At 44.2% G+C, this 13,331-nt stretch overlaps 1 protein-coding gene across 1 annotated transcript; it reads left to right on the forward strand.

Annotated features, from left to right (window-relative positions):
- Positions 1-5,698: 5,698 nt before the first annotated feature.
- On the forward strand, positions 5,699-10,684 carry LOC128689301 (uncharacterized). Its single transcript, XM_070086108.1, has 2 exons — positions 5,699-5,856; positions 7,351-10,684. The coding sequence occupies exon 2, from the start codon at positions 7,393-7,395 to the stop codon at positions 10,228-10,230; it is 2,838 nt and encodes a 945-aa protein (XP_069942209.1). The 5' UTR covers positions 5,699-5,856; positions 7,351-7,392; the 3' UTR covers positions 10,231-10,684.
- Positions 10,685-13,331: the final 2,647 nt, after the last annotated feature.

The raw sequence follows: 13,331 nt of genomic DNA on the forward strand, positions 1-13,331 counted from the left end.
TAATTAAATTTATAGTTGACACTAGTTTTAAATTTTTCACAACAAATCCCAAAAATGGACATGAAAACTGGGCGACGTTAGTTGCTCTTGTGATGTTCACAGGCTTTTGTTGTGTACTTATTATGTCTCGTGTCATGATGTCCCAGGGCATGTAGTGTTTTCTGGTGCTCCCTAGAGGAATTTAGGTGTTTTAGTGTTCCATGGGTGAGGGCAACTGTACCCTAGAGTTGCCCTCACCCTCTGGTTGTAATTTACACTTAAGGTTTCCTACAATAACTGGTCGGGATCTCTCTCCTCCCTTATATCTCTCCTTCTCCCCATCTTCGTCTCATTTTACTATGAAAGCTTTATTATACTGGTCCTCAGGTGGCATAATTCTATGCCACCCAACCTGTCGTTAGTGTGGCACTGGTAGACGTTATAAAACGGCACTGATGAAACTTTAAAACGCTCCACCACAGAGCCAGTTTGACACTATGATAGACCATTAGTGTAGCACTGTAGTATTCTGGCACTGTGGCAGACCGTTACAATTTGGTACTATCGTGGACCGTTACAATGCCACTGTGAGTCACAAGGGGGAGAGATTTAAAGCACTTGAGCATCCCCGATTCACTGGGGGTGGGGGAGGGGGAGGGGGCTGGGTTCGCGCGCAAGATGGCTCATATAATATTAATTATTATTTCTCTAAGCACATGTATACAGGTCTAGCTGACATAAATGACATACTACTATTTAGAAAGCCCCTTGTTATGCAGAGAACCTTGGACAAATTAGGTCAGTTTTGTCACCAGGATGCGACCAACACCTAGGTACCTATTTTGCTTATAGGTGAACAGGGACAGCAAGTGACTTTATTAAGGAAACACGTCCTAATGTTTCCACCCTTACCGGGGATTGAACCACTATGAACCGAGTGCGCTAGCAATCGAGCTACGGTACACCAACAACCTCTGCGTCGTTCGTTACCATGTGGGTTCCACACACTAGTGCTGCATACCCCAGTATGGGCCTGACATACACGGTGTGGAGAATCGAACTAATTGTTTTTTACTCAGATGTCGAAACGCTATTAGGTTTGCTAGGCGCCCATATGCTTCAGCTGTTATTTGTTTGATGTGCGCCTCAGGAGTGCTCTGTATTATTACTAACCCCAAGATCCTTTTCCTCGTGTGAGGTTTGCAGTCTTTGGCCCCCTAGCCTATGCTCTGTCTGCGATCTTCTTTGACCTTCGTCAGTCTTCATGACTTTAAGAACATAAGAAGGAACACTGCAACAGGCCTACTGGCCCATGCAAGGCAGGTCCAAGTCTCCTACCGGCTTAAGCCAATGCACCCAACCTAGTCAGGTCAGGTCACATTCACTTAAGGAAGGAACACGGCAACTGACCTAGTAGCACAAGCTAATCAGGTCCAACTCTCACCCACCCACACCCACTCATGTATTTATCTAACCTATTTTTAAAACTACACAACGTTTAAGCCTCTATAACTGTACTCGGGAGTTTGTTCCACTCATCCACAACTCTATTACCAAACCAGTGCTTTCCTATATCCTTCCTGAATCTTGAATTTTTCCAACTTAAAACCATTGCTACGAGTCCTGTCTAGGCTAGATATTTTCAGCACGTTATTTACATCCCCTCAATTCCTGTCTTCCATTTATACACCTCAATCATATCCCCCCTAATTCTATGCCTTTCTAGAGAGTGCAGATTCAGGGCCCTCAGTCTATCCTCATAGGGAAGATTTCTGATACATGGGATCAACTTTGTCATCCTTCTCTGTATGTTTTCCAGTGCATTTATATCCATTCTGTAATATGGGGACCAAAACTGTGCAGCATAATGTAAATGAGGTCTAACCAAGGATATATAGAATTGAACAACCTGAGGACTCTTATTATTTATGCTTCTTGATATGAAGCCAAGGATTCTGTTAGCTTTAATGCCCGAGACTGTTCAACTGCCTCCCAGCACACATAAGGGGGATTACCAACAGACCCCTGGCAGTCTTCAAGCTGGCACTGGACAAGCACCTAAAGTCAGTTCCTGATCAGCCGGGCTGTGGCTCGTACGTTGGTTTGCGTGCAGCCAGCAGCAACAGCCTGGTTGATCAGGCGCTGATCCACCAGGAGGCCTGGTCACAGACCGGGCCGCGGGGGCGTTGACCCCCGAAACTCTCTCCAGGTAAACTCCAGGTAAACACTTATGCACTGTTGTCTTGGTTTCAGATTACTGCTAACCAGAACTCCTAAATCTTTTTTGCATTCCATAATATTAAGATCTACACTATTTAGTTTTTATGTGGCATTGTTATTTTCCTGTCCAACATTTAGAACTTTGCATTTGTCTATATTAAACTGCATCTGCCACTTCTCCAACCACTGCATTAGACAATTCAAATCTTCCTGGAGTGCTCTAATGCCCTCTTCAGAATGAATTCGAAAGCCTATTTTGATGTCATCGGCAAACTTGCTTATGTCGCTCTTTATGCCCTCATCAATGTCGTTTATGTAGATTGTGAACAACAGGGGGCCCCAACACTGACCCCTGTGGAACACCGCTCGTGATGCTTCCCCACTCTGATTTCTCTCCATTTATGCCAACTCTGCTGCCTATTTGTCAACCATGTCTCGATCCAGGAAAAAATTTCTACTATTCCATGTGCCATAATTTTCCTCAATAGTCTCTGATGTGGGACCCTGTCAAAAGCCTTACTGAAGTCCTTATACACAATATCATATTCATTATCATGATCTACCTCCTCAAATACCTTAATGAAAAAAGTTTATAAATTTGTAAGGCAGGAGCGCACCTTTGTAAAACCATGCTGAGATTTGTTGATTAATTTATGCTTCTCAAGGTGGCTACGAACTGCCTCAGCAATTATTGATTCCATAAATTTTCCCACTATGGAGGTTAGGCTTATTGGTCTATAGTTCGAAGCTAAGGACCTGTCACCTGCTTTGAAAATAGGTATCACATTTGCCATTTTTGCCAGTGTGTAGTGATATATTGAAAAGATTAGCCAAAGGTTTGCTAAGCTTCTCTTTACATTCCTTTAGAACCCTTGCACACAGTTCATCAGGGCTTGGGGATTTGATAGGTTTAAATTTATCTATTTGCCTAAGGACCATGTCACTTGTGACCCTAATCGTGCAGAGTTCATCAACCTGTTCTACATAATTCATTATTTCTGGAATATCGCTAGTATCTTCCTGTGTAAAAACTGAGAGGAAGTATGTGTTAAAAATTCTTCACATTTCCTTATCATTGTCCGTGAGCTGACCCGAGTAACTTTTGAGTGGGCCTATCTTGTCCCTGATCTTACTTCTGTATACCTGAAAGAATCCTTTTGGGTTAGTCTTTGATTCTCTTGCAACTTTAACCTCATATCTTTTTGCTTTTCTTATTCCATTTTTTTATTTCTCTCTTTAACTGAATATATCGATTTCTTAATTGCCCCTCTCCTCTGATTTGCCCATATATGCCTCTCTTTTGACCAGTGAGATGTTTTAATCTATTATTCATCCATTTAGGATCATTTTTGTTTGATATGATTTCCCTATTTGGAACACAGGTTGTCTGAGCAGCTAGAACTATGCCCTGGAAAACGTCATATCGGCAGTCATCACCACCTACCTGACCCATAGTCAGGTCATTCCAGTTCAGCCCACCCAAGTAATTTTTCAGTCCTATGAAATCAGCCAAGCGGAAGTCAGGGACAGAGACTTGATTGCCATTATTAGGGGAATTCCATGATATATTAAAACAGTGATTTGTGATCACTTTGCCCAAGCTCATCATTAACCTCAAGATTATTAATTAGTGTTTCCCTACTGGCAAGAACTAAGTCAAGCAGGTTATTTCCTCTAGTTGGTTCTGTCACAGACTGTTTTAAAAAACAATCTTGAATCGTATCAACAAAGTCACTTGACTCTAAATTTCCTGTCAAATTGCTCCAGTCAATTTGTCTATAGTTGAAATATCCCATTATCACAACATTTTTTTATGTAGATGCCTTACGAATTTCATCCAATAGAAGTTTACCGCACACTCCCTATCGAGATTTGGGGCCCTGTGAATCACACCCAAAATTAGTTTTTCACTGCTCTCGAGAAGCTGTAACCAAACAGATTCAGTGGCTGATGCTTCTAATTTTATATCTTGTCTAACAACAATTTAAATTGTCTCTGACATACATCACTACTCCACCACCCTTAATGTCGGAGGATCTCACCTTCAAGGACCATAACATTGTATCAATCGCATCTGCTAGAAAAATGACAGGATGGATAATGAGAACCTTCAAAACTAGGGAGGCCAAGCCCATGATGACACTCTTTAGGTCACTTGTTCTATCTAGGCTGGAATATTGCTGCACACTAACAGCACCTTTCAAGGCAGGTGAAATTGCTGACCTAGAAAATGTACAGAGAACCTTCACGGTGCGCATAACGGAGATAAAACACCTCAATTACTGGGAGCGCTTGAGGTTCCTAAACCTGTATTCCCTGGAACGCAGGAGGGAGAGATACATGATTATATACACCTGGAAAATCCTAGAGGGACTAGTACCGAACTTGCACACGAAAATCACTCACTACGAAAGCAAAAGACTTGGCAGACGATGCAACATCCCCCCAATGAAAAGCAGGGGTGTCACTAGCACGTTAAGAGACCATACAATAAGTGTCAGGGGCCCGAGACTGTTCAACTGCCTCCCAGCATACATAAGGGGGATTACCAACAGACCCCTGGCAGTCTTCAAGCTGGCACTGGACAAGCACCTAAAGTCGGTTCCTGACCAGCCGGGCTGTGGCTCGTACGTTGGTTTGCGTGCAGCCAGCAGCAACAGCCTGGTTGATCAGGCTCTGATCCACCAGGAGGCCTGGTCACAGACCGGGCCGCGGGGGCGTTGACCCCCGGAACTCTCTCCAGGTAATGTTGACCCTGTCAGTGTGGAATAATTTATAGCCTTGTATGTGACATTCAGAAGGCATCTCTATCTTTCAGATTAAGCCAGGTCTCTGTTATAGCAATGATATCTATGTTTCCTGCACTTGCAATTAATCTTAGCTCATGTATCTTATTTCTTACACTCCTGCTATTAGTATAGTAGACCTTAAGGGAGCTAGTTCCTTGCTGCCCTCTGCTGTCTATTTGCTGACCTGATCTTTTGTCTTTATTTATAACTTCATGATGAATGTCTTTTATACATTTACTGTTTTCAACCCTAGTGTTGCAACCTGACTGTTTCCCCACACACACCCATACCTCTATCTTCTGTCAGTTTAAAATCCTAGGCATTTCAGCAATGGCCCTCTCGATTGAATTTGCAAGTGCTACCACCCCTGCCCCAGAGAGATGTACCCCATCCCTTGCATACATATCATATTTGCTATAAAAGTTGTCCCAGTTGTCAATGAATGGGATTGCAAGTTCCTTGCAGTATCTGTCTGGCCAGCACTTTGTGAGGTTCAAGTCCAGCAGCCAGTTGTGGGACCAGGCTTGCAGCTTGTCCAGATCCCTTTGTAGTCCTACCTGATCCTCATCCACTTGAATTCTCTGCATTAGCTTCACATTGTCTGCAAACAGGGACGCCTCTGAATCTATCCCTTCTGTCATATGGGTGTGGGTGGATGGGTAGATGAAGCTACTGTGTATGTGTGCTGAACCACTGTGTGTGAGAGCCACTTATCGCCATTTCAGTGTTCAAGAATCTACTGGATAATTTAAAATACAGTACCGACTCTTGTCATTTTCTGGGATGTTCTGTGTCACTCAATGGAAGTACCTCAATGCTGGTGGAAGGCTTTCCTTTGGATCAAAACTGATTACCTCACATTCCCCAGGTACAGTATGACTTGTACGAGTTTAATGCTTCCTGGTGTATAATAATTTTGTTTACATTAAAAATGGTCTTATAAAATCGCTCTAAAATTATTTTCCATTTTTTATTACAAATACTGGTTCTCTTATTAACATCTCTACATAGTAGAGTATTTTCATTTAATTTGTCTGTTATCAGTGTAGTAACATGGGAGAGTTCGGGATGATAGAAATAAACACTAAAATTTATGATCTTTACTATAAACATTTTTGCATAAAAAATGAGTCTAAACTCCTACTCTAATCACATACACAATCACAAATAATTATAAAGTAAATCATCATGGCCCTATAGTGCCTCAGTGTCATACGTCACTGCCGCTTTCTGGTGTCTCACGACACTACCAATCCCAGTGTCATGACACAACATCGTGTCCCATGACACCACCTATTCTCCGTGTTCCAAGACATTCTCTGTAGTACATCCACAACATTGCCTTTTCTGTGTCATAACACTCTCTTTGTACTGCCTTTACTCTGTGTCATGACCCTCAGTCTTGACTTCCTTTTCACCGCGTCATTTGACACTTCAACACTCACCAGGTTACATGACACCCTTACATTTAAGGATACTTCTGTGGCCGTGTCACCTGATACTAACAACGCTCACCGGGTTACCCATCACGACTCTCGGTATCACACGTAACTGAAGTTAACGGTAACTTAAGTCAGCAGACTAAGGCGAGACTCACAGGTAACAGAAGCCAGGAACTGAAGTCAGTAAACTGAGGTGAGAGAGACCCTCAGGTCCCTGAAGTCTGCTGCGGAAGCCTGCGAGGACCTGAAGTCAGCAGATGTCACCTTCAGGTGTACTCCGTGAGGCAGTCGGGTGAACACTCAAAAGGCCAGTAGATGTCACCATCAGGTGTACTCCATGAGAGTCTAAGGCCTAGATGTCACCAGCAGGTGTAGTCTGGTGAACACTGTCAGTAAGGCCAGCTCACCAGTCCCCACATTGGGTTTGATGTACCGAGTGGTACTGCAGGCCGACAGGTTAACTATCTAACCAACAGTTTGGTAGGAGGTTGCAACAGTCTTAAAGTAATGTCATTCATATAGGTTTACCTCTTGAACAAACATTATTTTTTCTAACTTAATTTTTTTCTGCATCTTACAAATACTCCTACTAGAAATTTGTACACGTGTATCAGTGGCATGCTGTCAAATAATATACTGCCTTTGTGATGCATACTCATGGCACGATGAGTGGCGTATCCCCATAATTCGCCCCTCCAATAAGTTTTTTTTTTTACCCCTTTTACACTCCTACACCTCACTCCCTTCTAACCCCTACACATTCTTCCTTTAGCACATAGCTCTCTTCAACACTATGACCCTTTCGGGTTTAGCGCTTATTTTGTATTCATTGTTTTCCTTACATTAGCCACCAAACCCATACTATTACTGCAAATAGAACACCAGGGGGTATAAAATAATGAAGGTGTTTGTCTTTGCAGGTGTGTTAAGCAGCAGGTAAAGAGAGTCAGAGCACCACAGCCATGGATGAGGTGTTTGGCAACAGTAGCAGCGAGACAGTCATGGAAGCCGACCTATCCAGAGTGCTCGCCAACATCAACCAAGACATAGCCGAACTCCAGCACCTTCAAATGCACCGCGATCCTCACCATTCACACCACCACATGAGCACCAGTCTCCACCCTCAGCAGCATCAGTTACACCTGCAGCAGCAAGCAATTAGTTCTACCACTAACATGGCACACATCGTCAACAGAGTTGTGGTTAAGCCCTGCATTTCTGCATTATCTGGTGCGTCACCAAGGCGAGAAAACATGACCCAGCGTAGCGACCAAGCAATGACACCCAGGAATACTGTAGCACATGTTTCTGTCATCACCAGCATTGGGAAGCGAGTGGAGGAAGGACCAGTGCCACAGCCGAGGTCCCTATCAGGGGAAGGGAATGTGGCACTCAGGCACACCCAGTCGGCTGTGGTGACTAGGGTGTGCCACAGCCAGACGTCACGACCCAGAGCCCTGAGCACAGGTACCACAACACACCAACTGCAAGAACCCAGCCATCACCAAATGCCTTCACAACATCAACAAAATTGTCATGGTCAGCACTACGAACACAGTTACGTTAATCTGCAACCATCTCTCAATCAACAACAGATGCAAGCATATGCACAGCCGGAGCACCAGTCGGTTCGTCCAGTGTCAATTTACGACAACGTACCAAGCTCCTCAACACAAGTAACTTTTCCCTCCACACCCTTGCCCCCACAATCTGCCCCACCCATGCTTCAGTCCACACCAGCCTTCCCACAATGTGAGATGTCATCCAGGCCCCACATAGCAGTGCCACAGTACATGAATGTGCCTCTGCCAAGTAGTTCTAGCCCCACTGCCTCCAGGAAGGAGCCTCTTAAGTCTCATGTGGGTGGAGGTGGCAGCAGCAGTGCTCCAGCAACTCCCAGAGGTGGGGGCAATGGGTCACAGCGTCTCCACCACAGCTACATTGAACTGTGGTCTGGTGTGCACGAGGAACGTGACTCGCTCAGTGATAGTGAGTGTGAGGAGTTAAAGCGCTCATTCCAGGATCCCCACACCCCATCGCATAGGCATTCTCAAGGCTACGTAGAGATGAGCTCTCCATACATTAAAAGTCCCCAGGTGGCAAGTCCCTTTAATGGCTCAGTGCTGGCTGATTTAGCAACAAAGTTGGCTTCATATGCTGGCCATCAACCAAGGAATATATTTTGTCCTTTCTGTCCACGCTACTTTGGCTATGAGAAAAGTCTCGGGAGTCACATACATAAGACACACAAAGATGAACTGAACTCTATGGTTGAAAATCGTTGTGGTGATATACAGCTTCAGTTTTGCCCTATCTGTCAAGCACAGTTCTTTAATACATCAGTTCTTCCAAAACATCTTATTGATTTCCACAGAGCATCCGTTATCGAGATAATGGAGAAAAACAGCTGCATTATGTCTGATGCTGTAGGAATACAGTGCCCTTTTTGTAACAAGAAGGTTCCTCATGGCAAGACCGGTGAACAAGTGCTACTTTACCACATGCAGCAGCTACATTTCTCTGACTATGAAGATATGATCAAGACCAAATTCCGACCCTATAATGGGGCCAGCCGGGAGTCTTTGAGGAGTATATCATCCGGAGATGTTTCTCAGCTGGCTCCTTTCCAACCTGGGGTTACCTCTACACCTGGTTTGAGTAACAAATTGGGAACTATGGCTCTTTCCACAGATGCAAGGCGCAGCGTTGAGGCACTTAATCTGGACGCAACATGGTCCTCACATGGAAGAACATTTAAGTCTCCAATGCCTCCTCCCCAGCCCCCACCTAAGGATAACCAGAAGCAACAGCAAGATACTCGGCAAGAAGAAAAGCCAAATAAACAGTTACCATCTTCATCAAGCAAAGGAATATTGCGTCACCAAAGTGGACTGAATAGAAGACCAAGTGTCAAACGTGAACTACGTTTCAGTGTCCCACCTGTCACTAGTGAGGAGGTATTTGTGCCCGAGTCACCAGAGCAGACAACTCTTGAACAGTTGCCTGATCACGTGCAGGAACAGCTACAGGATCAGCAGAGCCTAGAACAACCACAACAGCAACACGGAAGCCACAATGACGAATCTAAAAGAATCATTCCTATTCGTGTTGACAGCTTGTCTGCGGCAGATTTCATGGATCTGACTGAAAAGATTGGTGGACAACGCAAGAGAAGACGGCTTGGACTTGGCCTTCGTTCCAGGAAGGCCTTTAAGAAGAGAGAAAAAGAGAACATTGGAGAGAGGGAAATAAGCAGTCTAGTAGCAGGAGCCAGCAAGATCATGGATGGAGCCAAGAGATGCATTACAGAGGGTCCTCATGTAGCCAAAAGTGTCATCATTCCTACACCAGCCACCAGGACATTCCGTCGACCAAAGCCTGTGGCAGTTCCTCGTGTTCCTGAGCTCCCTCCGCCACCATCCACAGTTCAGGCTACAGTTAGTGAATGTCCAGTTAGCGTTACACAACTACAAGCTCAAACAAACTCTGCAGAAAAAGAGAGCATCTCTGATGCATCACCTTTCACTAATCTGAAGCTGTACTCTCCATTGCGCATGTTCCGTTGTAACAGTTGTCGAGTCAAATTCTGTGATAATGAGTCTTTGAGTGGACACATAGGGTCCCGACATAAAGGTTTGCTATATCTCCTTCGACCGCAGTATGGCTGTGGCGTATGCTCTGCTAGGTTCTTTGAAAACAAGTACCTGGTGAAGCACTGTCTGCAGCATCATACCTCCCTGCTTGAGATCAGAAGTCCACGCAAACACAAAATCACCATTTACAGAGTCACACAAGACTAGATGCAGATTTCTAACTTGCTTGGTTTTAATTAAACTTAAAATGCATTTTACTATTAAGAGAATGTTTTTTGCACATTTTTAAGTACAGTACTTGCATTTAAATACATTTTTAATTGAAATGTATTTGAAAAATGTGCTTTTGTAAAAAATTTTAAAAGTTCACCTTCTAATGCTGTCTTATTTATATTATTACAACTGCTTGGATATTTTCTATTAATGACATACAGTATAGGTAATAGTCTGTTTTCCATTACTGTATTCCAATTAGAAAATCATAACTATTTTTGCTGCACCAAGTGAGAATGATGCCTCATGCACTGAAAATGTTCATGTGTGTGTGTATGATGAGTGTATGTGATTCAAAGTGTATTATTGTGTACATATCTGTGACTTTTGAGTGTCTCCTTCCCCTGATAAGACTTATTCTGTGCCATAATAAATTTTTTTTTTTTGCTTCACTAGTGTTTTTAACCTCATTATTATTAGGGAGAAATTTTGGCTGTGATGTATATGATCCAGTGGATCAGAGCCCTTGACAGCCATAACCTTTTAAATGGAATGTTTTAATGAAAATGTTTTTGCCATTTTGGCAGTACTACTAATTATAGGTTTGAATGGATAGCTTAGGATTGGAGGTTCTGCTGTTTCCTCATGGGTCATGGAGTGTTACCATGCATCCATGACCCACAGGTATAGAGCTTTCAATAAATATATTATTATTATTATAATCAAAAAGAAGCGCTAAGCCACAAGGACTATACAGCGCTGCAGGGCAGGAAGGAAGTGAGGGCATCAGGTGGCAAAAGGGAGATGGATGAGCAACAGGTTACGGATAACAGCGGGGCAGTGGATGGTGAAAGGGTAAAGGGCAGCAAGAGACTGAACCAGAAAGGGCTGAGGGGAGTGCGAAAAGTATCATCAGAGTTTGTGGAGTAAATCAGTCGTTGTCAAGAAGTCAATGAGAGAGTCAGGATTAAAGGAGGGTCCATCAGCAAGAAGGGAAGGTAAAGAGAGAGTAGTAGAACGAAGACGACGTTGGAGGTAAATTCTGCGTGCTCGTTGATAGAGAGGGCAGTCTAACAGAATGTGGCTAATCGATACTGGAACTTGACACTGCTCACAGAGAGGAACAGGGTGCCTCTCCATGAGATACCCATGAGTAAGACGAGTGTGGCCAATGCGAAGGCGGGAGAGAGTGGTCTCCCAACTTCGGCACTGATGACAAGAAGACGGCCAGTAACCTATGCTCGGTTTAATAGAATGAAGTTTGTTACCGAGCAGAGTTGACCAACGTTGTTGCCAACGGGTGCGAAGGTGGGTAGCTATTGCAGCAAAATAGTCCAGAAATGGAACACCTCGATAGGAAATTGGTAGGTCATATACTGCTGACCGCGCAGCAGTGTCTGCCTGTTCATTGCCCTGTACGTCGACATGACCAGGGACCCAACAAAAAACAATATCTTTATGTTTGGTAGAGATACGGCGTAGCCAAAGTTGGATACGGAGAACTAGGGGATGAGATGTATCAAATTTTCGTATAGCCTGTAGAGCACTAAGGGAGTCTGAGACTACTACAAATGATGACACAGGCATAGATGCGATACGAATAAGTGCTGCAAGAATGGCATACAGTTCAGCAGTAAAAATGCTAGCTGAAGATAGTAAATGCCCTCGTACGACGCTGTCCGGAAACACTGCTGCGAATCCGACGCCGTCTGAAGACTTAGAGCCATCTGTGTACACAGCGGTGGCATGAGAATGGGAGTGGAAGTGATCAAGAAAAAGAGAGCGGGAAGCCACCGTAGGCAGTTGAGCTTTCGAGCAAGGGAGTGAGAAAGAACAGACCCGAACAGCTGGAACTTCCCAGGGGGGTAGGGAAAAGTGAGATGCTACATGAACATATAAAGGTGGTAACTGAAGGGAAGACAAGAGTGAATGTAGGCGAAGAGAAAAGGGACGGAGCAAACAGGGGCGGCGAACGAATAAAGAATGTCTACTAATATCGGTGACCATTCTATAAATGGAAGGATTGTGTAGATCGTGAGAGCGTACATAGTAACGAAGGCAATGGGCATCACGGCGATCAGACAAGGATGGAACATTTGCTTCTGTATAGAGGCTCTCAACAGGGGAAGAGCGAAAAGCACCAAGGCACAAACGTAAGCCTTGGTGATGGATAGAGTTAAGGCTAGAGAGAGTAGCAGGAGAGGCCGCGGAATAAATCTGGTCACCATAATCGAGTTTCGATAAAACGAGGGCTGAATGTAGGCGAAGCAGAGTTCGACGATCAGCTCCCCAGGAAAGATGAGCAAGGGTTTTAAGAAGGTTTAGCCGGCTGTGACAAGTTGCCTTCAGAGAGGTAATGTGAGGTTTCCAGGTTAACCGACGGTCAAAGAGAAGGCCTAGAAACCTGACTGTATCACGTTCGGGGATACGGGAGCCATAGAGATACAAAGGATGATCGGAGATAACAGAGCGTCTAGTGAAAGTGATTTGGTGAGTTTTGGTACTTGAAAATTTAAACCCATGTGTGGTGGCCCAAGTGGAAACACGGTCGACCGCATGCTGGAGAGAAACTGCAATAAGGTGACAGTCAGCGCCTGCACAAGCAATAGCGAAGTCATCAACATAGAGTGATGACCAAATATTGGGTGGAAGAACAGAGGCCAAATCATTTATAGCAAGGAGAAAAAGTGTTGTGCTTAGAACACATCCCTGAGGGACACCTTCAGCTTGGACGAAGTCCGGGGAAAGAACATTATTGACTCGAACACGGAAATGTCTGTCAGTTAAAAAGTTCTTAAGGAAGGATGGTAGATTGCCTCGGAGGCCTAAGGAATGGGCCTGGGCCAAAATATTATACCTCCAAGTTGTGTCATATGCCTTCTCAAGGTCAAAAAATATGGCAATAACTGAGTGATTATTCGCAAAGGCATTACGAACATACGTATCCAAGCGTAGTAAGGGGTCTATGGTAGAACGACCCTTACGAAAGCCATATTGACTAGCGGAGAGACTGTTGTGAGTCTCTAAATACCACATTAAACGTCGATTTACGAGGCGTTCCATCACTTTGCAAACTGCACTTGTAAGAGCGATGG

The sequence above is a fragment of the Cherax quadricarinatus genome, chromosome 18, assembly GCF_038502225.1.
Source record: "Cherax quadricarinatus isolate ZL_2023a chromosome 18, ASM3850222v1, whole genome shotgun sequence".
In the NCBI taxonomy this organism is placed as follows: Eukaryota; Metazoa; Arthropoda; class Malacostraca; order Decapoda; family Parastacidae; genus Cherax; species Cherax quadricarinatus.

Coding starts and splice junctions, on each gene's coding strand:
- LOC128689301 (XM_070086108.1), top strand. CDS start 7,393: ATGGATGAGGTGTTTGGCAACAGTAGCAGCGAGACAGTCATGGAAGCC.